This window comes from Calliphora vicina, chromosome 3 (genome assembly GCF_958450345.1).
Source record: "Calliphora vicina chromosome 3, idCalVici1.1, whole genome shotgun sequence".
Taxonomy (NCBI): domain Eukaryota; kingdom Metazoa; phylum Arthropoda; class Insecta; order Diptera; family Calliphoridae; genus Calliphora; species Calliphora vicina.
This window is the reverse complement of record NC_088782.1, coordinates 22,081,136-22,107,932: the sequence shown is the minus strand read 5'-3', so window position 1 is coordinate 22,107,932 and position 26,797 is coordinate 22,081,136. Positions and strand designations below refer to the sequence as shown.

Sequence of the window (26,797 nt, the reverse complement as noted above, 5' to 3'; positions counted from 1 at the left end):
TGAGTTAGTTTATCAGAGACGCTTTTCGAATAAACATCAACTGAGTGCCTTAAAGTGTACTGTATTTTTCAAGTGAATTCGTGTACATTATAAAGTGTTTCTGTATTTCTGCGAATTTATAAACGTGTATAAAAAAACATGTAAGAGAGCTATATTCGGCTGTGCCGAATCTTATATACCCTTCACCAAATTATACTTAAAAATATTTTTTTTTAAATATTTTTATTTAAACAAAATCAAAATTTTTTTAAAGTTTTAAAATTTTTTTAAAAATTTTTTTTTTCCAAATTGTTTAAAAAAGTTTTTTTCAAAATTTTTTTTTAAATTTCTGTAATAAATTTGTTTGGAAAAAGAATTTATGACAAAAATAAAATTTTTGATGAAAAAAAAATTCGGGTTAAAAAATATTTTTTTCCATTATTGAAGCTATAACATACTATGACCCATTGTATGTCCAACTTACTATGGTCTTATATACGTCGTTGCAAAGGTCTTTGAAATATCTATCATTAGATATCCATATTGTCTATATTAATGACTTAGTAATCCAGATATAGGTCAAAAATCGAGGTTGCCCTAGTTTTTTTCTTATATCTCAGCCATTTGTGGACCGATTTTCTCGATTTTAAATACCGACCGAGCCGGAAGAATTTCGGAGATATTGATGTATGAATCGTGTATGTAAGTTATTTGGGGGCTTCGGAAAGTTGATTTCAACACACAGACGGACAGACGGACATGGCTATATCGATTCCGCTATATATAACGATCCAGAATATATATACTTTATGGGGTCGCAAATGAAAAATGTGGAAATTACAAACGGAATGACAAACTTATATATAAACTTGCCACTCATGGTGAAGGGTATAAAAACACTGAGTGACTATTTAATTCTGTTGTTGTACATTTTAAATGAACGGCTATTTTGACTGTATAATGATTTTCAATTAATGCTGAATTTTAACTGTATAAAGATCTAAGATTGAAGCAAAAATACGACGGAATAAATATCCACGATTGCAGATTTAAGACTATTAAAGCTGGAATAGGTCTATGGCTTAATCTAAAATTGAACTGTATAAAGTTTACGTTTGAAGATAAATTTCGACTTTTTAAAAGACCCAAGATTGAAGATAAAATTTGAATTTATAAAGATCTAAGATAGAAGCTAAAATTGGAAAAAGGTTAATTTGGACCGTATAAACCTAATGAGGCTTAAATTGTTTCTACGTTTGAATTTAAAATTACCTTTCAACTCATATCATATAATAAATGTTTAATAACTTACCTTATAAATGATCGTAGACGTAAAAAAGCTGACCTGTAATAAAACAATAAAACATAATAAGTTAACTTGAATAATATTTAACAAATAATTAAAATAAATATAAACTAGCAAAGACCTGATAATGAGAAGTCATTACCATTTAACATACTTTGTCATTTCCACTAAATACCGTCTAAATTACTTAGAACTAGTTTAGTAAAGTATGAGAGAGATTGTAAAGTCAATTTATAATATTTTAGTCTAGGAAATTCATAAAACATGATCAAAATTTTATTTTATTTTAGCACATTTCCAATCCTTCCACCGAAATAAATAGTTTCTACAGTTTACGACTACAAAGTGCCACATTATTTTGTGTACGTTAGCAAAAGTGTATCTCCGTGTTAAAAGTGAAAGTATGGAAATTAAATTTTATTAAAACCATATTACATATTTATTAAGATACTTGCTATGCACTTTAAAAAAAGAAAATTATTACTTAAGTACTAAAGTATTACTTGTAGGTATTAGAGAACTTTGAATAAGAAAAGAAATACTGTGTCACAAGTAATATGTACTTTGATATCTGTAATCAGTTTACAAAATGTTACTTCAAGGCATTTCAGCGTTTTGTCGTGTACTGAAAATTAAACTAATCACTCTCTGAAATAAAAGTTTGATTGGAAAAAATATAGTTTCCATTTCATCATTTTTACAACAATTTTAACAATTTATATGATTGCGGTAACCATAATATGTTTAAGTCACCATTCACATTATCATATATATGATTGTAGTAAATAAACATATATTTATGGCAATCATGTTCATGATGAATCTTTATATCATAATATGTTGTTCTCAAAGCATTATCCATAATCATAGAACAGACATGGTTGCCACAATCATATACATAATTACTACAATCATATATATGATTGCTAGAATGTCTTGAATGGTAAGTTAAACATACTATGGTTACCGCAATCATATTCATAATTACTGTGACCATAATATGGTTAAAAAAACTTGTAAAAATGTTTAATGCTTTTAGTAAAAATGTACTACTATATTTTTTTTTTAAAAAGAGAAGTAACACTCAGGCAATTAATATGCATATATTAAATGTGTTACTTTCTTTGGAAAGGGGATAGAGTGTAGAGGAAAAGGTGGTGAAAGGAGGAGAAAAGCTTTTTAATTGACAACTCTGCAATTGCGCGTTATGTTTGTTATTAGTGCAGGTTGCAGCGCCTGTGGTGGTGAGATGGCGCCTTAGTCAAGCCAACAACCTTTATTTAATTATTTTACTTCGGTGGCGTTTTAGTGTTATACCACCGAAGGAGGGCGCTGTGATAAATATTAGTTATTAGTAAACTAATAATTATTACAAACTGATGATTGATTGGCAGCGGCTGGGAATCGAACCCAGGCCACAAATACCATATCATGCTTAATGATCAAACGCGCTAACCAATTAAGCCACAGCACCCTCATAAATTTGGTTTTTTATTTGATAATTTTTATAAATAACCGATCTTGTTCTGCCCCTGGCGACTATGAGTGCCAACATCCTGCAATGTCGCAGAATTGTGCGTAACATTTTGAAGAGAAAGTAAGTATCTTACTTCTTTTTTTTGTTTCAAACCCCAAGAATCTAAGCTAATTGAAACTCAATTTTAATTACTTAAGTGAAACACCCCCCTGAAAAAGTACTTAAATTTTGTTAACTCCGACGATACAACAGCAGTAAAAATAAGTAAGACAGCTATATTTGGCTGTGCCGAATCTTATAAACCCTTCATCAAATTATACTTCAAAAAATAAAAATTTTAAACATTTTTAGGTAAACAAAATTTAAAAAGAAATTTTAGATTTAATTTATTAGTGAACAAAATTTTAAGAAACAATTTTTGTTTATTTTTTTCAAAACCTTTTTTTTAATTTTCAGAATTTTTTTCCAAATTTCTTAATGAAAATTTTTTTTTTTTTAAATTTTTTTTTGTGATTTTCTAAAAAAAAAATTCCAAATTTATTAATAAAAAAATTTTTTTTTGTTAGAAAAAAAGTCGGGTTAAAAATTATTTTTCCTGATTGTGACCCATTGTAGGTCCTACTTACTGAAATATCTATCATTAGATATCCATATTGTCTATATTAATGACTTAGTAATCCAGATATAGATCAAAAATTGGTTAAAAATCGAGGTTGTCCCGGTTTTTTGCTCATAACTCCGTTATCTGGGGTCTTCAGAAAATTGATTTCAACAGACAGACAGGCGGACATGGCTTAATCGACTCCGCTATCTATAAGGATCCAGAATATATATACTTTATAGGGTCGGAAATGAAAAATGTAGAAATTACAAACGGAATGACAAACTTATATACATATACCCTTCTCATGAAGGTGAAGGGTATAAAAATAGGTCAAAAATAGAGGTTATCCCGTTTTTTTTTGTCCCGCGATATTAATTATTTATTATATTAAGACAATTAGGAATGTTCGAGTCATTTCTGAGGGGGCCTTGAATGGGGACTAGGAACAAATGTTGCCCGATTTACGCCATACTTTACACTGTAAAGTTTACCATATAATATCAGAGTACTTGGAACTAATTTGTGCAAAATTTGATCAGGATTGCCTCTTAATCAACATATTTATGTCTGTTCAAACAGTATTCCGGGGGGACACTTGTAAGGGCGTTAGGTGAAATCATGAACCGATATTGCCCATTTTCAATACCAAACAAACCTTATCAACAGAGAGTATTTGTGGAAAATTTCAACTAGCAAGCCCATTTCGTTTGCAACAGTCAGACAGACAGACGGAGGGACATACCTAGATCGTCCTAGAATCTGATGGGGACCCAGAATATACATATATACGAATGAAGGCCTGCGACAACTATTTTGATGTGTTACAAACGGAATGACAAAATTAATGTGCCTTCTTTTTTTTGCTGGTTGGGTATAAAAAGTACGAAAAAGTTATAAATTCTTACCACTTTTGTGTCGTCAGAGTATGTAAGAAGTGTGATAAGTGACATACACCATGAAATCCCAGGAATACTTGACACATTCATTCTGCCACCAGTCACAGGAAAGGTGGTGAATGTGAATTTGTGTGTGTTTGTGTAAATGCACAAAAGTGTAAAAATGTTTGCAACAGAGTAAATCAACGACAACGACAATGAGTTGATGGATAAAATGTGTTAGATACACATGAAGGAAGACATATTTAAATCAATAAAGCAAGTGCAGTGAAAGTTTAAACAAAAAAAAAAACAATATGAAAAAAATATAAAGTTTTTACCAACGATTTCTCTTTTAAGTCATAGAACCCATTAATTTTAGATCTGGGTCTGGATTGAATGGTGTAGAAATAAGTAAATATATTTCACACAATAAGGATATGAACCATGGACATAGCTCTGGACAAAATGTGAATTAAGTAAATGATATTTACAGCTTAAAACTATGTAGATCTAAAGAGTGCTATTTTACGATTTTGGAAAAAGTAATTATATCATAAGAAATGTAGCACTATTCTATATATAACCCCATTTATAAGTTCATTTATATGCGCCAAAAAAACATCAAAATATTTGTTGCAGACCCACATTAGTATATAGTATATTCTGTGTCCTTATAAGGTTCTAAAACGAACTACATGCACTGGAAAAACATGGTTGTGGTAAACATAATCTAAGAGCAACATATTATGATAAGATTTATGATTGTAGTCTAAACTTATTATGACCATTATAAATATCATATTATGATCAAATATAATCGTAATATCATTGTCATACATGATGTTCTGATGTAAGCAGTGAAATCATAGAATTACCCGAATTAATCATACTATGATCCAACGCAATCATATTATTATTAAAATTTATTTTTAGGAATACGAAAATTTAATTTTTTAACTTTTCTATAGAAAACTGTCCAAGAAAACTGTCTAGTGAAGAAACTTTTCTATAGAAAACTGTCTAGTGAAGAAACTTTTCTATAGAAAACTGTCTAGTGAAGACACTTTTCTATAGAAAACTGTCTAGTGAAGACACTTTTCTATAGAAAACTGTCTAGTGAAGACACTTTTCTATAGAAAACTGTCTAGTGAAGACACTTTTCTATAGAAAACTGTCTAGTGAAGACACTTTTCTATAGAAAACTGTCTAGTGAAGACACTTTTCTATAGAAAACTGTCTAGTGAAGACACTTTTCTATAGAAAACTGTCCAATGATGATACTTTTCTATAGAAAACTGTCTAGTGAAGTCACCTTTCTATAGAAAACTGTCTAGTGAAGACACTTTTCCATAAAGAAACTGTCCACTGAAACTGTCCAAGTGAAGTGAAGACACTTTTCCATAAAGAAACTGTCCACTGAAGCTGTCCAATTAAGACGGTTTCTATAGAAAAATGTCCAATGAAGTCACTTTTCTTTAGAAAAATTTCCAATGAATTCACTTTTCTTTGGCAAACTGTCCAATCATGACATGTTCCTATATAAAACTGTTCAATAAAGACACCTTTATTGAACAGTTTATAATAGAAAACCGTTTAAAAATACCTGTCTGATTATTTTGTTTGATAATTTCAACTTTAGGTTAAAGATAATTTCAAATATTTTGGTTTAATTTCACAAGTATTCAAAAAATACATATTGCTTAAACTTTAACAACAAACAAACAAATTAACAAAAAGAAAATCTTTATAAACATTAGATTACAAATTTTCTTATTAATTTTATCTTTTAAGTAAAAAATCAAACAATTTTATTACATTTTTTTTGCTTCTTTGTCGTAGTTAGTGGTACGTATCAGCAAAAAAGGGCACAAATCATACGCTCAAAGAATTTTTCAATGTTGTCCTTTTTTCTTTTATTTTTTACCAATTTCTTGTTGAGTATGTGGGTGTTTTTTATTACAATTTTCATTTTATTCTGTAGTTTATTACTTTCAGGTTGTAAAGAAAGCAGAAAAGAGGATAAATTGAGAATGAATTGTTATAAAAACAATCATTAAATTCACTTTTCCTGGCCAGGTGTACAAGAGTTTACTTTTTCTTAAAGTCTGTAATTTTCTTTTTTTTGTTCGCACATTTTCTTGTATTGAAGAGAATTTTCCTTAAGGGGGTTGGTGGCAGTTAAAACGGGAAACATTTTGTGCAGAAACAAGTTTTTATTTTTTTTTTTCTGCGTTGAGTACGTGTAAAAAGCTGATTATCTTCAAAATCCCTAAGGGCTATTACTAGCTGTTCTAGTTGTATAACTAAAAAAAACTCCCGATTTGTTAAGAGAGTAATCAGTATTTTAAAGAAATAGTGGAATAAAAAATTAATTTATTGGGCTTTATTATATTGAAAAATTTGTGTTTTTTTGAAAATCTTTTTATTTTCCTGTCGTTACTAAACTCTCTTGTTGCTATACCTATTACCCCAAATGCCATCCATCCATCTATCATTATATTAAATCTCCCTTCATTTTTATGACAAGAAAAAGGAGCAAAATCCCTTATTAGTCTTTTGCAAATGTTTGTCAGTGTGTGTTAATAAAAAAATTGTAATGACCGACCATTCGTCGTAAAATCAACATAAAATTGTTGGCCTTAATTTTTCAATTTTGTTACCCATGAAAAAGAAAAGAATTGCATGTCTATAAAAGGCTATAAATAAATTCTAAGCAACAGTTTCTTTTTTATGTGATGAAATCAGAAATGTAGCCACTGAAGGGTAAATGAAAAATGTTCCCTAGAAAATACATTGTCAAAGACAAAAAAATGCGAGATGAGAATTTTTCTAAATCACGAAGGGGTCGATGATAAAATCAATGTTATGAAATATAATTAATGCTATGATCTTGACAAAACTTGTAAAATGTATACAAGACTAGTTAAGGTTTCTGATTACACTAGTTTACAAGGTTTTTGTTCATGATGTGAAACATATTTTAAATGTATGACTTAAACATGCAGGATATTTTATATTTTATTTTGCAACATTTGTACAATATAAATTTATTCAAAGTCTTGGCCATTGTTAGCTATGTACCTTTGCCATCATTTTGGCAACATATGGATTCCGAGCCAAAATACCTGTTCATCTTTTGAGGCCAATAACGAATCAATAATATCAAATATCAGTTACTCTTTTCGAAAGTGAATCGTGTCCCAGAGAGAGCCTTTTGCTTCGATCGAAAGAAATAGTAGTCGGACGGTGTCTTCATTGGAAAGTTTTCTATAAAATCCTGTCTTTAATGGACAGTTTTCTACAGATAAGTGTTTTCACTGGAAAGTTTTCTATAGAAAAGTATCTTCACTCATCAGTTCTCTATAGAAAAGTGTCTTCACTAGACAGTTTTGTAAATAAAAGTGTCTTCATTGGACTGTTTTCAATAGAAAAATTTCTTTATTGGACAGTTCTGTGTAGAAAAGTGTTTAATTGGACAGTTTTCTATAGAAAAGTGTCTTCACTGGACAGTTTTCTATAGAAAAGTGTCTTCACTGGACAGTTTTCTATAGAAAAGTGTCTTCACTGGACAGTTTTCTATAGAAAAGTGTCTTCACTGGACAGTTTTCTATAGAAAAGTGTCTTCACTGGACAGTTTTCTATAGAAAAGTGTCTTCACTGGACAGTTTTCTATAGAAAAGTGTCTTCACTGGACAGTTTTCTATAGAAAAGTGTCTTCACTGGACAGTTTTCTATAGAAAAGTGTCTTCACTGGACAGTTTTCTATAGAAAAGTGTCTTCAATGGACAGTTTTCTATAGAAAAGTGTCTTCAATGGACAGTTTTCTATAGAAAAGTGTCTTCAATGGACAGTTTTCTATAGAAAAGTGTCTTCAATGGACAGTGTTCTATACAAAAGTTTCTTCAATGGACAGTTTTCTACACGAAAGTGTCTTCAATGGACAGTTTTCTTTACAAAAGTGTCTTCAATGGACAGTTTTCTATACAAAAGTGTCTTCAATGGACAGTTTTCTACACGAAAGTGTCTTCAATGTACAGTTTTCTATACAAAAGTGTCTTTTCCTTCATTGTCCAACCATTTAACTTATATTAAATATTTCCACAAAACTTCATTCCAAATACTTTCACTCGAACAAACTTTAACAGCAATTCAAATACATAAAAAAAATTCTCTGTAACATCTGCAAATACAAAATTTATGTATATAGCAGCGTTTCCTCTTAAACCATAAAATAGAAGCAAAATAAATGAAAATAATAATAAAAAAAACTTCACTTTTTAATGAGAAAAACTCCTTATAATTATAATGATGAAAAGCGGGGAAATATTTCGACAGAGGCTGTTAATGCGGATATTACCCGCATCTTTTTAAACACAGTGAAAGCAAACAGCAGTAGACAGACAGTAGTTTCGTCAGCTTTTCTGTTTTATTTTTAATTTTTGTATAATTTTTTTTTCTTTTCAAGTTTATTTAAGTAATTTTGGCATTTTATGTTTAACTTTTGATTAAGGTTTTCTTAAAAATGAACAAAAATACAAAAAATTCACCAAAGGCATTAGGGAAAATGCTGGAAAAGGGGAAGTGTCTGCACGAGAAAGAGAAAAATATTATCAAAAACTTTTGCCAAACTAACATACGTACAAGACAGACAGAAGGACAGGCAAAAACATGTCTATAGGTTTGATCAAAAAAAATAAAAATTGTGGACAGAAAATAGAAAAATTGTACTTTTTGTACATAAAACTGTAAAATAAATAAATTATTTTAAAATCATAATAAGTTGTAAATATCATTTCAAAACTTTTTAATAAATTTGAAAACCTAAACATAAGGAGGCATCTGGTACTTTTCTCTGTTGAAAGGTACCAATAATTGTAACAAAACGTTCATCCCTGAAGACTAAATTGCAAGAACTAAAAGAGAGAAAACTCAACAACAAACTTAATAAACTTTTAATTATAATTGGATATCAAAAACTTTTGATGAACATAACTTTGAATGTACTAAATACATATTTATACATATATAAAGACATATAGTAGGTATATAAGTACTAATGTCTCAATAGCTTACAGTCTTTTGTTGCCAGTAAATATTTATGTATTGAAGTGTTAAACCTCAAATGGGTTAAAAAAGTTCTCAATACATACGCAATACATACACCTATATATTCACATATACTGTATATATGTTCATATATTTAGCTATACATTTGTAATATTTTGACAATTAAAGTTTTCTTTCAATAATGTTTGAAAACAGTTTATTTTACTTTTCAAGGTTTTCTACTTAGAACAATGAAAAATTTAAAAAATGTTTTTGTAAAATACTTCTTATTGTTCTTACATGGAATGTTTGTCTGTCTGCCTTTCAATTGCTGTTAAAAGATTTGGAAATTGTTTTGTTAAAATGCAAATACTGCTTAAATAAGTTACAGTGTTTGCCACTACAATTGTGTTAAAATGAAACTTCTAAAAGTTTGATAGACTATTACCGAAATATAGTCAAACAGAAATCAAGTTTCTTTTTACAGTTTTCTATAAAAAAGTGTCTTTATTGGACAGTTTTCTATAGAAAAGTGTCTTCACTGAACAAATAAAAGTTGTTAAAGAAAAGTGTCTTTACTGGACAGTTTTCTATAAAAAGTTCTCTGGAAAGTTTCTTAAAAAAATTATCTTCACTGGATAGTTTTCTATAGAAAAGTGTCTTCACTGGATAGTTTTTTTTATAGAAAAGTGTCTTCACTGGACAGTTTTCTATAAAAAAGTGAAAGTGGCTTTACTGGACGGTTTTTTATAGAAAATGTTCATAAGTGGAAAGTTTTCTAAAGAAAAGTGTCTTCCTTGGCCAATTTTCTATAAACAAAGTCTCTCCACTAGTCACTTTTTCATATAAAAGTGTCTTCACTGGAAAAGTTTCTTCACTGGACAGTTTTCTATAGAAAAGTTTCTTCATTGGACAGTTTTCTATGGAAAAGTTTCTTCACTGGACAGTTTTCTATAGAAAAGTGTCTTCACTGGACAGATTTCTATAGAAAAGTGTCTTCACTGGACAGTTTTCTATAGAAAAATGTCTGCACTAGACAGTTTTCTATAGAAAAGTGTCTTCACTAAACAGTTTTCTATATAAAAGTGTCTTCGCTGGACGGTTTTTTATAGAAAATTTTCATAACTGGAAAGTTTTCTAAAGAAAAGTATCTTCCTTGGTCAATTTTCTATAAAAAAGTCTCTCCACTAGTCAGTTTTTCATATAAAAGTGTCTTCACTAGAAAAGTGTCTTCACTGGACAGATTTCTATAGAAAAGTGTCTTCACTGAACAGATTTCTATAGAAAAGTGTCTTCACTGAACAGTTTTCTACAGACAAGTGTCTTTACTAGATAGTTGTCTATAGAAAAGTGTCTCCACTTGATAGTTTTCTATAGAAAAGTGTCTTCACTGGATAGTTTTCTATAGAAAAGTGTCTTCACTGGATAGTTTTCTATAGAAAAGTGTCTTCACTGGACAGTTGTCTACAGAAAAGTGTCTTCACTGGACAGTTTTCTACAGAAAAGTGTCTTCACTAGACAGTTTTCTACAGAAAAGTGTCTTCACTAGACAGTTTTCTACAGAAAAGTGTCTTCACTAGACAGTTTTCTACAGAAAAGTGTCTTTACTAGACAGTTTTCTATATAAAAGTGTCTTCGCTGGACCGTTTTCTTTATAAAAGTGTCTTCACTTGACAGTTTTCTATATAAAAGTGTCTTCACTGGACAGTTTTCTATAGACAAGTATCTTCACTGAAAAGTGTTTTTACTGGACAGTTGTCTATAGAAAGGTGTCTTCACTGGACAGTTTTCTATAGAAAAGTGTCTCCACTTGACAGTTTTCTATATGAAAGTTTCTTCATTAATATTTTTTTCTTGAAAAGTGTCATTCCAAGGCAGTTTACACAGTTTTCATAAAAAAATTTTCTTCATTAAACAGCTTGCTCAAAATGTATTATCTTTTAAAACAAAATTCCCCCATATTATTTCATTTAAAATTTCCTAACCCAAAACATGTAGCTCGTTTTAAGTGTTGCTAAATTCCTTGTAATTAAAAGAAATTGTTTTAAATTTGTTAAATCGTATTAGTTAAAATGTATTGCCAAGATACTGTGATACCACCACTCTTACTCACACATTCAATACAACCTCAATTCAAGTTGAAAACTATTTTCATTCAATCGATACATTTTCATTGTCTAATTGTACTTAAAGTCGTAAGAATAAGTTTTTATCTTTGGATGACAAACAAACGCCTTAGAATGAAAGAAAATGAAACAAAAAATAAAATTAAAACTAAAACTCAATTAATTAAATTGTGCAGATTGAAAATGTTTGTGTGTAGAGAGAGTAAATAAAACTTTAGTTGCAGAAAGAAATGATATCTTCTTATTTTAAATGCAAATGCAACATTAGAAAAAAAGTGTGTAATTAGTTTGCCATGATTGCAGAATAGCATTAAAAGCCTTAAGAAGATTAAATCATATCATAAATGTTAGAGAAATGTACATATTTGGTTAATTTTTGGTTCTATTATTTTGGATAATTTAAAATAGTTTGATTTATTCCTACTTGTCTCACTTGAAATGTTCCCACTTAAGTCTCAGCCATGTGCAGCAATTTTAGCCTGAACACTTTAACAAGAATTTATAGTTAATTACTTCTTTAGTGCTTACAAACCAACCACATTTCAATTTCCTGTTACAGCAAATAAACAAATGTATCTAGATACGTCTATCTGTAACATTAATTTACAAAACCAGATGTAAAGCTACAACTTACAATATCAATAAAATGTCTGCTTTTTATATTTATGTATGTCAGTATTTAGTATTTAGTATAAGAAAGAACAGAAAATTGACAGTTGGTATTAGAAAAAGAAATACTTGTAGTTGATTGATTTTCCATAACGATTAAAGCAATCACTAGTTCTATAGATTTTCTTTAGAACAGACATGGTTGAAATGTAGCAACAATTTGGCCAAAAGCTTTAACAAGAAAAAAACAAAAACTAAGAAATAAATAAGGAAACGGAAATGTAACAAAATTGAAATACAGCAAGAAAGTTTATTAAAAACTACATGTAGGAGTTGGAGTTTAACAAAACTACTGGTATATCAATAACATAATAAGAATTACTATTGCAATTTAATTAAAAACAATCTTAATTAAATGCTTATAAATACTAAACCTTGCAAATAGAAAATACAAAATATTTTAGGTTTGTAGGCATTTATTAAATTAGAATAGATACATAGGTTTGACTGATAAGCCATTTAGATTAACTCAAGTTTACTTAAATTCTAGCTAAAATCTTCCAAACTGTCGATTAATATATAAAAAAACATGTCCTTACTGATTAACTTAATTAGTAATGACTACAACATACCGTTTGCATTACTTAGATGCAGTTTGGTAATAATTGGCTTATAGTCAGCTGCACCGATTTTATTAAAAATTAATTCCCTTCAAAAATTGGTATAAATTTATTCTCTTTTATACCATTTCTCCTGTTTTTTGGTTTCATGAAGTTAATCTACTTGCCACAAATATTCATCCATAAGTATGCCTACATTATTTCAAATAGAATGGGAGAGCTAATTAATTGCTTTATGTTTAAAACAATTAAAATATGGTTATTGTAGAGCAATATGTCTGATTAATAAATGAATAAATTATTTATTAGTTTCAAGGTATAAGAAATTCAAATGTTTGATATTATTATTAGAAAAGCATGATATGCCTACTACCAGGAAATAGATATAATAAATTTTAATTAGTTTTAATATGAAACTATTTAGATAAACGATAGACACAGTATAAGTTATAATTATTACTTACAGATAAACAAATAATTAAATTTATTCCCAGAAAAATATACAAATTTATTACATAATCTGTTTCGCTGAAAACTGTTTGATAAATAAGTGTTTTTATTAGACAAATTTCTATATAAATACTTCTCTACTATACAGTTTTCTATAAAAAGTGTCTTCAGCGGACAGTTTTCTATAGAAAATTTTCTTCAGTAGAAAGTTTTCAATAGAAAAGTGTCTTCACTAGACAGTTTTCTATAGATAAGTGTCTTCAGTAGTGTCTTCGTTGAACAGTTTTCTATAGAAAAGTGTCTTCATTGGACAGCTTTCTATAGAAAATTGTCTTCGCTACACCATTATCTGTAGTCTTCTTTACACAGTTTTCTATAGAAAAGTGTCTTCATTAGACAGAAAAGAGTCTTCACTAGACAGTTTTGTATAAAAACGAGTCTTCACTAGACAGGTTTCTATAGAAAAGTGTCTTCTCTACACAGTTTTCTATAGAAAAGTGTCTTCTCCAGACAGCTGTCTATAGGAAAGTGTCTTCTTTAGACAGCTGTCTATAGGAAAGTGTTTTCTTTAGACAGTTTTATAAAGAAAAATGCACAGTTTTCTAAAGAAAAACGTCTTCAGTAGACAGTCTCATACATAAAAGTGTCTTCAGTAGAGAGTCTTATACCAAAAAGTGTCTTCACTAAGCAGTTTCTTATAGAAAAGTGTCTGTCTTCACTAGAAAGTTTTCTATATAAAAGTGTCTGTCTTCACTGGGCAGTTTTTTATAGACAGTTTTCTATAGAAAAGTGTCTTCAGTAGTCAGTTTTCTATAGAAAAGTGTCTTCAGTAGTCAGTTTTCTATAGAAAAGTGTCTTCAATAGTCAGTTTTCTATAGAAAAGTGTCTTCAGTAGTCAGTTTTCTATAGAAAAGTGTCTTCAGTAGTCAGTTTTCTATAGAAAAGTGTCTTCAGTAGTCAGTTTTCTATAGAAAAGTGTCTTCAGTAGTCAGTTTTCTATAGAAAAGTGTCTTCAGTAGTCAGTTTTCTATAGAAAAGTGTCTTCAGTAGTCAGTTTTCTATAGAAAAGTGTCTTCAGTAGTCAGTTTTCTATAGAAAAGTGTCTTCAGTAGTCAGTTTTCTATAGAAAAGTGTCTTCAGTAGTCAGTTTTCTATAGAAAAGTGTCTTCAGTAGTCAGTTTTCTATAGAAAAGTGTCTTCAGTAGTCAGTTTTCTATAGAAAAGTGTCTTCACTAGACAGTTTTCTGTAGAAAAGTGTCTTCACTAGACAGTTTTCTATAGAAAAGTTTTCTATAGAAAAGTGTCTTCACTGGACAGTTTTCTATAGAAAAGTGTCTTCACTGGACAGTTTTCTATAGAAAAGTGTCTTCACTGGACAGTTTTCTATAGAAAAGTGTCTTCACTGGACAGTTTTCTATAGAAAAGTGTCTTCACTGGACAGTTTTCTATAGAAAAGTGTCTTCACTGGACAGTTTTCTATAGAAAAGTGTCTTCACTGGACAGTTTTCTATAGAAAAGTGTCTTCACTGGACAGTTTTCTATAGAAAAGTGTCTTCACTGGACAGTTTTCTATAGAAAAGTGTCTTCACTGGACAGTTTTCTATAGAAAAGTGTCTTCACTGGACAGTTTTCTATAGAAAAGTGTCTTCAGTGTGCAATTTTCTCTAGAAAGATGTCTTCAGTGTGCAGTTTTCTAAAGAAAGATGTCTTCATTATACAGTTTTCTATAGAAAGGTGTCTTCATTGTAGAGTTTCCTATAGAAAAGTGTCTTAACCAGACAGTTTTCTGTGGAAAAGTGTCTTCATAGGACAGCTTTCTATGGAAAAGTGTCTTCATAGGACAGCTTTCTATGGAAACATGTCTTCATAGGACAGCTTTCTATAGAAAATGTCTTCATAATACTGTTTTCTATGGAAAAGTGTCTTCATAAGACAATTTTCTATGGAAAAGTGTCTTCATAGGACATCTTTCTATGGAAAGTGTCTCCTTAGGGCAGCTCTCTATAGAAAGTGTCTTCATAAGACAGTTTTCTATACAAAAGTGTCTTCACTGGACAGTTTTCTATAGAAAAGTGTCTTCACTGGACAGTTTTCTATAGAAAAGTGTCTTCATCAGAGAGTTTTCTGTAGAAGTGAGGCAGTTTTCTATACAAAAGTGTCTTTAGTCGACAGTTTTCTATAGAAAAGTCTTTAAATATCATCCATTCTTTAAAACAACATTATCTTTAATCAAAAGACAAGTGTCCTTGTAAGTAAAACCTTTATATTAGAATACATTTTATATACAACCATCAAAATTTATCTAGTGTAAATATTTATAAATTGTCAATAAATAAATACATTTGTATAAAGGTAGGTATTAACTTGAGAGTTTTCCCATTTACAACGACAACAAAAATTATTCAGTAATTTAAGTGTAAAACATGTAACCAACATCTATACTTCTAATATAGCAGGCAACATTTTAAGTTTAATACTAAACCAAGTGTATTATAGCTCCTTTTGTAATATAAAAAATTGATTTTTGTTTTCTATTCCATTTTATTTCTCTTTCTCTGTCTCTTCTCCTTTTGTGTTGCCGTTTCTGTGTGGCATTCATTGGGTTACAATGGCGGTGTGTTGCCGTGATACAATATGGATGCTGTCTGTCATCATGTCTTCATCGTTTTTACATAAACAAATAAAAAATCAAATTTAAACCAAATTCCAACAACCAAACAACGAAACAACCATCCAACCCATCTATCCTCTAATGCTGTGTACTGGGTTGCTGTAATCTGGAATAACAATAACGGCTACAATAACAACATCGGCTAATACTACAACAACTACAACAAAAACACCATTAATAGCGCGTGGTTTTGGAATGCGTGTTGTGGGCGGTAAGACTGGTGCTGATGGCAGACTATTTGCGTACATTGTGTGGACAGTGCCTGGAGGTCCAGCTGAAAAGAATGGTTTACAACAGGGCGATAAGGTAATTGAGTTTACAGCACAATAATGTTGATTTTTATATTGTTTCTATGTGTTTTTTTCTTTCTTTGTGCAACACTAGAGTAGTGGGTCGAACTTTATGCAAAATAATCGAGTTGTTAGTCACCCTCAGAAAATGAGGTTATGTCCAGTTTATATCTGATACTTTTTGCCGTTTATATCAAAATTTCTCAATGTTCGTTTCCAAAAAAAATGGGAAAACATTTAGCCCTAAATCAAAAATATTCCAATCATGAACCAAACCTCATTTTTAGGGAGTGACATCAGTTATTTTTTTTTTGTTTTGTAAGGCAGTCTAATGTACCTACTATATGTACATATGAATGTAATATTGTGAGTGTGAGTGGGTGAACTTGTGCGAGACTAGAATTCCTTTTTAAAAATAACATTTTTTAACCCACCATCAGATTGAGGAGGTTATATTTATGTTTATATTTAGTAATTCCATTTGCAATACATTGGAATATTGATCATTGATGCCATAATTTGTATTCTGGAACCATATGCAATTGTAATGCAGTATTTATTTTTAGCATCGTGATATTTTCAACAGTTTTTTGTAATTAACTTAAATATAAATATACTCGTGCACTACTAAGGTGCCTTGAAGGAATACAGATAAATTATGGCTGCATAAATGAGCTACGCTTTGACTGATAATATTAAAAGAGTTATATTCAGCTGTGCCGAATCTTATATACCCTGCATCCAGGTATATTTTGAGATAAACAATAAAAACATTTTTTTGTTAAAGAGTCAATAAGTGCGCGACTTTTTAAATGTCCCATCTCTTAACTCAAAGGGCACTGCTCTGTCAACAGGCATCTGTCAGTTGACAACTCTCAAAATTTGAACAGCCATTGATAACAGACTACCGCGTGCCTTGAGGAGAAAATGGAAAAAGTGAATTTCATCTGCTCATTTAGCATTAATTTTTGGGGAAAAAACCATAACTCAATAAATACTATGGGAACTCCGCACCATCAATTTCAATGGTAAAATAGTGGTTTACTGAATTTCGGAAAATCCCGAAAGTTCTAGACTCTACATCCGAAACAATTGAAAAAACTCACGACATGGTGTTCATCGATTGGATCGGATTGAAAGTGCGAGAGATTGTGGAAGCCATTGGTATCTCTCATGGCTCAGTGATTTCAATTTTGAATGATCACTTGGGTATGATGGTTATTGTGCATAAAAGCGTACACACATGAGCAGTTTTCATGGCAAAAATTCATGAATTAGGCTACGATTGTGACTGTATAAAGCTCTTCGATTGTAAAAGAAAAGTCCTACAATTGAAGCTCAACTACGGCTCTATAATGAGGTAGACTGGAATCTTAACGGTGACTTTTGATTGAACTCAACATAAACTGTAAAAGGTCCTACGATTGAATCCCAACTACGACTCTATACTGACCTAAACTAAACTGGGACTATATATCTAAAATTGCAGGATTGAAGCTAAGCAGAAACTCAGCTTAGAAAGTAAAAAGTCCTACCTCTATAAAGAGATAAACTTGAAGCTAAACTGAGACTTTTTGTGATTGGAGCTCAACTTAAACTGTAAAAAGTCCTACGATTGAATCCCAACTCCCGATGCTAAACTGTGACAGAACAAAGACTCAACTAGTACTGTATAAAAACCTACAATAGAAGCTAAATCGTGACTTCATACATACCTACGATTGAAACTTAATTAAATATTTATAAATTCATGCAATTAAAGCTAAATCGTAACCTCATTAAACCTTCGATTTGAAATAAACAGCGGCTATCAAATACCCACTATTAAAGTTTATATTTAGAAGTTGCTTCAATATTTTTTCAAATATAAATCTGGCTGCAACCTCGATTTTGTCTATAAACAACCTAGTTATTATCTATAAAAATATTGTTGTCACATTTTTACTCTCGAAACATGTCGCTGCAAAATTTTGACTCTAGAAACATGTTGCTGGAACTGTATTGCTCTATTTATAAGTTGTTTAAAATTTATTGCTCTAGCAACATGTTTAGGAATATGTTTTTGCAAAATTATAACACTAGCATCATGTTGCTGCTGAATTATAACTCTACCAACATTTTGCTGCTAAATCATAAATCTAGCAACATGTTGCTGCAATATATGTGTTCTATTAACAATTTGCTGCAACATTTTAGCTCTAGCAACATGTGGTTGCAACATTTTTTTCTATTTTTTCCTGTAAACATTTTGCTGTATTAGAGCTTCTTATAAACAAGACATTTTTCAGGTACAATTTCCTCTATGTTGCCACTATTAATATGTCGCTGTCTTATTGTTTCTTATAAATATTTTACTGCCACATTTTTACTATAAACATATTTCTGCTAAATTTGTTTCTATGTTGCTACGAAATCCGTTTCTATTTACATTTTAACTCTAGCAACATGTTGCTGCAACATATTTTTCTGTAAACATGTTACTGTAAAATGGTTTGCTATAAACATTATGCTGTATTAGTGTTTCTTATAAATATGTTGCCGACACATTTTTAATTTAAACTTATTGCAGATACAATGTTTTCAATGTAGATTCTATTAACATGTTGGTTGATGTTGTATTGTTTCTTATATATATGTTGCGGCAACATTTTTACTATAAACATATTACTGCTAAATTTTTTTCTATGTTGCTACAAAATTTGTTTCATTGAACATGCTGCAACATTTTTTTTAATAAACACGTTGCTGCATTAAAATAAATAATCATGATGCTGTAAAATTGCTTCCTATGTTGCTGCAACATTTTTTTCTATAAACATATATCACCAACAAATTGTTCTACAACTTTTTTTCATAAACATATTGCTACAAAATTGTTACCTATAAACATATTGCTGCAACATTTTCTTCTATAAACATGTTGCTGCAACATTTTTTTAAAAAGCTTGTCGACTCTGCAACAGATTATTTCTAGTCCGTAAAGCAACTTCTTCTTAAAGAGAAATGATATAGTAATGTAGTGTAGTGACAATTGGTGTAACTCAAGATCACATGTGTTTGACTTCCCTTTGCATTACAAAGAATACACAAGTCTAAAATTAGCCAAAAATATATGAATTATGAATCAGTCAAGTATCAGAAAATTAGAGAAAAATGGTAACTTAAGACATACGCAAACATACGCAAAAAAAAAGTATTGTTATCACAACCGAATTTTGTGTCTAACGAATGATTCAGTCAAAGCAGCCAAATTTTATGATACTGGTTACTGAATTCCAATTCAAGTCCAAAGCGTGGATTACTTTTATCGTTGCTTGGCCTATTTACCTTACTATTCTATATTTAAAACCATAAAATTCTGTGATTTTTTCCCAAATTAATTATGAAAAAAATTGTGAAACAGACAAATATGTTGCAATAGTCCCCATTCTAGTGTTTTCAATTATTTAAATTCAATTATTATTCCTCTAGTGCTTCTTCTCTGTTCATTTTAATTAAATTGTTTTTCAATTTATGCCTCTATTATTTTTCTGCCACCATTACTTGATGATTTGTCACACGTTTGCTAGTATGAAACATCAACTATGTCTGTCTATTCGATGGCAAGTGTAGACCTTTGATAATTCCATCACCACCATCACCATCCACATCCATTGATACTTGTATTATGGAAATATATTTTTTCTTTCCTTCTTTTAAAATGCAAACAAAGTTAGTGATTGATAGGTTAATGAGAATGCATTTGCATACAAATAGAGTAGTTGTAAAGGATTTTCAAGGGTCCCAGAGTCTAATGCATATACGAGTGAGTAATTTGCAAAAAAAAAAAAATGAAGGAGAAAGTTGATATTAAATAATCTGTTTGTTAAAGAGGAAATGGTGATGGATAGAGGAAAATGATAAGATTACGCTAAATGTTGAATATTAATTAAAATCATGGAATCTTAACTTTTGGTGGAATTCCAATTCCACAGATTTTGGAAATTCACAATAATCTCATAAAATGTTACATATTTTAGGTAAACAATATAAAAAAAAAGTTTTTATCAAAATTTTTAATGAACAAAATTTTTTTTTTTCAAATTTCTTTCATTTTTAAAATAAAAAATTTTAAATTTATTAGTAAAAAAAATTTTAGAAAAAAAAAGTTTTTTTGGTTGAAAAATATTTCTCACGATTTTGACCCATTCGACTTACCATGGCTTTTTATATGTTGCGAAGTTGCAAAGATCTTTTTTTTTAAATTTTTTTTTCAAAATTTTTTTTAAAGTTTTTTTCAAAATTTTGAATGAAAAATTTTTTTTTTTTAAATTTTAAATTTATTAGTGAAAAAAATTTGATGAGAAAAAAGTTGTTTTGGTTGAAAAATATTTCTCCCGATTTTGACCCATTGTAGGTCCGACTTACTATGGCGTTTTATACGTTGCGAAATTGCAAAGATCTATCATTAGATATCCATATTGTCTACATTAATGACTTAGTAATCCAGCTATAGATTAAAAATAGGTCAAACATTTAGGTAGTCGGGGTTTTTGCCTTATATCTCAGCCACTTTTGGTCCGATTTTCTCGATTTAAAATAGCAACCAAACCGGGTCTATAGCGGATATATTGATGTATGAATCATGTATGTAAGTTATTTGAGGGCAGCGTAAAGTTGATTTCAACATACAGACGGACTGATGGACATGGCTATATCGACTCCGCTGTCTATAACGATCCAGATATATACTTTATGGAATGATAAACTTATATATCCTCTTACCACTCATGATGAAAGATATAAATATCGAATTTATTTTTATATAGTTGTAATAAATATTGCAAAAATTTCATTTAACTAAGATTTAACATAAAGAATATAATTCAAGAAAAAAATAATAATCCATATCTACAGACATTGACATACACACATCAACCTAAGTAAAATATTGTACATACAGTATTAGTAAATATTTACATATGAATGAATGAATTTGAGTATATTTTACATCTTTCTTTTTGTGCACCAAAAAAATAAAAAAAAGCATAAAAACCTTTTATGTTGACAACAATAATTCCATTTTTTATATAATATTTTCCATTCGAAATATTTTCATCATCTATGGTCGTTGGCCTTTATTTGCTTGTCATTTTTTTTTGGTGATAAGAGTAATACACAAAAAAAAGAAATCTTCATACACTCATATGGGTATTAATAATAATAATAATAAAAAAATGTATGCAAAAAATCTCTTTTCAACAATATTTTATTTTAATGTCAATCATTATTAAGTACATAGTCCTTCATATTTTATGTATATTTACATACAACATATCTACGTATTCTCTAGATAGACTCTTCATAATAAACTTAAATATTTTATTAAAAACAAAAATAAATCCCCCAAAATATGAGTCTAGATTTAAATTGTCGTTGACAGTTAATGGCTGGAAAAATGTTGATAAAAAACAATTCTTATTTTAAACAAATTTATGATATTTTCTGTAAAATTATGATAAACAGCGTTAAGATTTTAAATAAAAAGTTTAATGAAACCCGTTTTAAATACTTAAGGGAGGGTTTTACAAAACCAGGGTTAAATGCAACCAAAGACAACTTTCTAAAAATTTAATTAATAAACAATAAGGCTTCGGCTGTGCCGAATCTTATATACCCTTCACCAAACTAAACTTAAAAAAAAACATGTAGGAAAGTATGGTCGGTCAAGCCCGACCATATAATACCCTACACTAAGTAAAAGAGCAAAAACATTTTTCCTTTAAAATTTCAATAATTTATATTTTTGAGTGATTTTCGGAAGTGGGCCTTATATGGGGGCTATGACCAATTATGGACCGATCACCATGAAATTAGGTCGTGTGATTTATGTCTACATGAAAGTTTACTATGTTGAATTTTGTGAGTATACCAACATTTTTAAGCGATTTATGCACGTTAAAGTGATTTTCGGAAGCGGGTCTATATGGGAGCTATGACTAATTATGGACCGATCGTAACGAAATTTGGTGACATGAATTTTGTATATATAAAACTTATTTGGAGCGCACTTTGTGGAGATACATTTATAAATTAAACATTTTTGACCGATAAAGTCCAATTTCGAGAGGACATTTGTATGGGGGCTAGATGAAATAATGGACCGATTTCAGCCAGTTTCAATAGGCTTGGTCCTTGGGCCGAAAAAATAATATGTACCAAATTTCATCGAAATATCTTCAAAATTGGGACCTGTACTCTGCGCACAAGGTTTACATGGACAGCCAGCCGACCAGCCAGCCAGCCAGACGGACGGAAGGACATCTTTTAATCGACTCAGAAAGTGATTCTAAGTCGATCGGTATACTTTAAAGTGGGTGTAAGACTAATATTTTTGGGCGTTACAAACATCTGCATAAACGCATTATACCCTCCCCACTATGGTGGTTTAGGGTATAATTAAAATAAAATTTAAAGGCGAAGCTTTAATAATGTTTAAACATAAAATCTATTTCCAAATTCCTCTTAATAACTCTCTCGCTCAAACTGTATAATTTCCAGATTTTAGAATGGAATGGCATGTCTTTAATCGATCGCAGTTTCGAAGAGGTCTGCAGCATAATGGATCGTACGGGTGATGTGGTGGAATTGTTAGTAGAACATGCAACCGATTTTCGTATGTGTGATTTATTCGATGAGAATATACCGCCCGGCAATAGTGGTGGCAATGAGAGAGGGCCACGACGTTCGGGTGATGGGCCCATTGGCTTGGGTTTAATAGCGGGTAAGTTTCTTTTAACAAAATTTCTTATTCTCCAATATAAATATTTAAATGTTGTGGTATTTGCACCGAAATGTCTTTACAATAATTACAAAATAAAAGACATTTAAATGTAAATATAATTTTAAAAATTTTAAGTTAATTTTTTTATTTTTTGAAATTTAAAATAAAACCAAAAAAAAAAAATCGTTTTAAACTTATAAATTTTTGTATGTGTTTATTTTTCTTATCTTCTCATTGATTTTTTACGTTTTACCAAAATTTTTGTTAATTTTTCATGCTACAAAAAAAACAATAAAATCAAACATATTGTCACTACAATCAACAACAACAACTACTACTACTACTACCAATACAACTACAACAACAATGTCTATATTTTTGAAAAAATAAAAAATAAAATCTTAATCGTATAGACCCTGAAACTACCACAGACAAATCACCGGCTTCGCCGACACGACGGAAATTACCCAAAACTCCGGTATAAATAATAATTCGTATTTTATATAAATATTTATGATTCATTATTTAATAATTATTTCCTCAAAAACATTAACATTAACAACAACAACATCTAACTAAAACTACTTGTAGTAAAACTATCAAATTGAATAAACAAACAAAAAAAAAAATTGTGAAACAAAATTATTAATTTTTAAAAAATAGAAATTTTGAAAACCTTTCCCCCCCCCCCCCTTAAAAATATAAATGCTAGTTATAAAACATTAACACTTTTCTACAAAAATATATTTCCCAAAAAAAAATATATAAAAAATTAAAAGAAATTATTCATAATTTATAATTTAATTTAAATATTTACTTAATTAACTCACAGCTTCATTTTGTTTTAAGTTAAGTCTACTTTTACAGCCTAAAAGTATGCTTGTTTTTCTCTTAATTAATTAACTCTTTAACATATACTTTATTTAACACGAACTGTGAATGTTTTCTTTCTACATATTTTACTTAATCTTTAATTAAAAAGCAACACTAACATAAGTTTTAGTTTTTCTAGTTTGTTTAATTTTTATTTTATTTTTTGTTGATTTTATTATATTTAACGCTTTTAATAATATATATTTTTTTATTATTTTGTATTAGATTTAAAACTATTTAATTTCTTTTTACAAAATTCATTAAATATATTACTTAATTGTATGTAGAAATTTGATTATTATATTTATAATTAAATAAAACGTATTGAAAATTTATTATTATTTTTAAATATTTAGTATTTGAAGAATAATTGTTCAGTTTTGGTACTTTCTTTAAAAGACAATGTATTTAGTTCTTTTGATTTAAATGAAAACGTTTCTTAAAATTAATATAATTTAGAGAAATAAATTAGAGTTTTAGAAATAAAAATCGTAAAAAAATCCGTAGGGTGTATTTTGGAAAATTAAAAAAAGAACTTTTTTTTGATAAAAAGTACTTTTTCGCAAATTATGCATTAAAAAATGCATATGAAGTCATTACTTCAATATCTTAGTAAAAACATAAAAAAGTACTTTTTTACTGATTTTTTTTTAAAGCCGAATTGTCCAATTTTCCATGACTCTAGCGCATAAATCAGCTCGAATTTGAACGATGGTATGGACTATGTTGGCTCTGACTTAAGAAAACCCCACAAGTGAAAGTTTAACGGGATCTCATCACACGATCTAGGTGGCCAGATCACATCACCTCCACGTGAGATGACCATGCCCTCAAATCGCTCGTGCAGAATATCTAACGTGACATGAGCTGTTTAAACGACATATTGTTGGTGTCCAAATCATTCAATTCAGGCCAAAATAATTTGGTAATAATCGATCTCTAGCGGTTGCCGTTGACGGTGATGGCCTGACCAAAGTCATGAAGCCGCCAACTCAAAATACACACCAAACATTGTTTTTTGGGATGTATTGGACGCTTTTAGATCCCAAATGGATTGGCATTGTCAGAAATTCAACAATTTCATTCATCCACAAATGGACCTCATCATGAAATGGGCAAAGCGCGCGGAGCTTTGCCCGAATAAAACACACTTTTTGATAAAACAATTTTATCATTTCCACATTTTGTTGAACGCTATATCCGTCTATGGTGATTTGGCAAAACTAACTGAAGAAATGAAAGCCAATTTTACAGATGAAGCTTCAACAATATGTCCGCTATCAACTGTCAAAGTTCGAAAGACCCTATGGACAGACCCCTATAAAAAAAAAAATTCCATAAAAATCATAATAGCATTCACATGAAGCCATAGGATCTGTTTAAAATTTGTTTTATTTATTTTTGGACAATTTTGAAAAAAGTACTTTTCTGATCAAAAAAAGTACTAATTTAGAAAAGTAAATTTTTTATAATTTTCGCCCAAAAATGCATATAAAATCATTTCCTTAATTTTGTTAGTGAAATTTTAAAGAAAAACTATTTTATAAAAAAAGTACTTTTTACTGAAAATTAGTACTTTTTTATTTTAATTTTATTTATATTAGTTTTTATTTTTGTATCTGTGTAACTAAGTTTTTCTTGATCTTTCGGCTATGTTTTTGGAAAAACGTACTTTTTTGGCTTAAAGTACTTTTTTATTTTTTTTTTCAATATTTTTCATACTTTTATAGCAAACTATGCAATATAAATACTAAAATATTAACAAAAGTCATTTCCAGACTTTAATTTTAGAGCCAATTGAAGAAAAGTACTAATTTAAAAAAAAAAAAAAATTATTAAAAATTAGTACTTTTTTATTTTAATTTTCTTTGTATTATTTTTTATTTTTGTATCTGTTTAACAAAGTTTTTCTTGATTTTTTGGCTATTCGAAAAAAGTACTTTTTAATTTTATTCAATATTTGGATACTTTTATAGCAAATTATGCAAAAGTCTTAAATTACTTACAAAAGTAATTTAAAGTCATTAATTTTAGAGCCAATTAAAAAGGACTTTTTTATTGAAAATTATTTTTTTTTATATCTGTTTATCCTTTCTGTTTCTGATTCTTAAAAAATAACTTTTTTGTCAAAAAGTACTTTTTAATTTTTTTCAATATTTTGGATATTTTTATAGCAAATTAGAGCCAATTGAAGAAAAGTACTAATTTCAAGAAAGTACTTTTTTACCGAAAATTTATACATTATTATTTTAATTTTATTTATATTATTTATGTATCTGATTTTCTTGATTTTTCGACAATTTGGAAATAAGTACTTTTTGCAAAAAATTTGTGGATATTTTGGCATTATAAAATTTAAAGAAAACCTAGTTTAAGAAAAAGTTACCTTTTTACTGAAAACTAGTACTTTTTTATTTGGGTTTTATTTATATTATTTTTTATTTATCCAATTTTTTCTTGATTTTTCGACAATTTGGAAAAATTTACTTTTTTGGCAAAAAGTACTTTTTAATTTTTTCAATATTTTGGATATTTTTATAGCAAATTATGCAATAAAAATGCTAAAATACTTATAAAAGTAATCTACTGACTTTAATTTTAGAGACAATGGAAGACAAGTACTAATTAAAAAAGTACTTTTTTACTGAAAAAGTACGTTTTTATTTTAATTTTATTTATTATATTTTATCGTTGTATCTGTGATTTTTCAACAATTTGCAAAAACGTACCTTTTTGAAAAAGTACTTTTTAAATTTTTTCAATATTTTGGATACTTTTATAGCAAATTATGCAATATAAATCCTAAAGACTTACAAAAATAATTTCTATACTGCAATTAGAGGCAATTGAAGAAAAGTACTAATTTTAAAAAAAAGTACTTTTTAATTTTTTTTAATAGTTTCCATAACTATATTATATAAAACAATATTTCCATTTGAAAAAAAGTATCAATAGGAAATAGTACTTTTTTTTAATATCTGATACTTTCTCAATTTTATATAGCAAATTATGCAATATTTATAATTTAAACTCCTTATTAAAACGATTTTAAGAAACGTTTTTTATATTTATTGTATTCATTTCATTATTTTATTTTTGTTATTA

The 26,797-nt window shown here is 29.0% G+C and overlaps 1 protein-coding gene across 1 annotated transcript in view; it reads left to right on the top strand.

Moving 5' to 3' along the window:
• The window catches only part of Fife (regulating synaptic membrane exocytosis protein fife), a 146,910-nt gene that overhangs the window by 63,263 nt on the left and 56,850 nt on the right, over positions 1–26,797 (top strand). Inside the window, exons 8-10 of the mRNA XM_065504503.1 lie at positions 15,948–16,072; positions 22,597–22,819; positions 23,233–23,297. Coding sequence (XP_065360575.1) covers positions 15,948–16,072; positions 22,597–22,819; positions 23,233–23,297 — 413 coding nt within the window. The remainder of the gene's footprint in view (positions 1–15,947; positions 16,073–22,596; positions 22,820–23,232; positions 23,298–26,797) is intronic.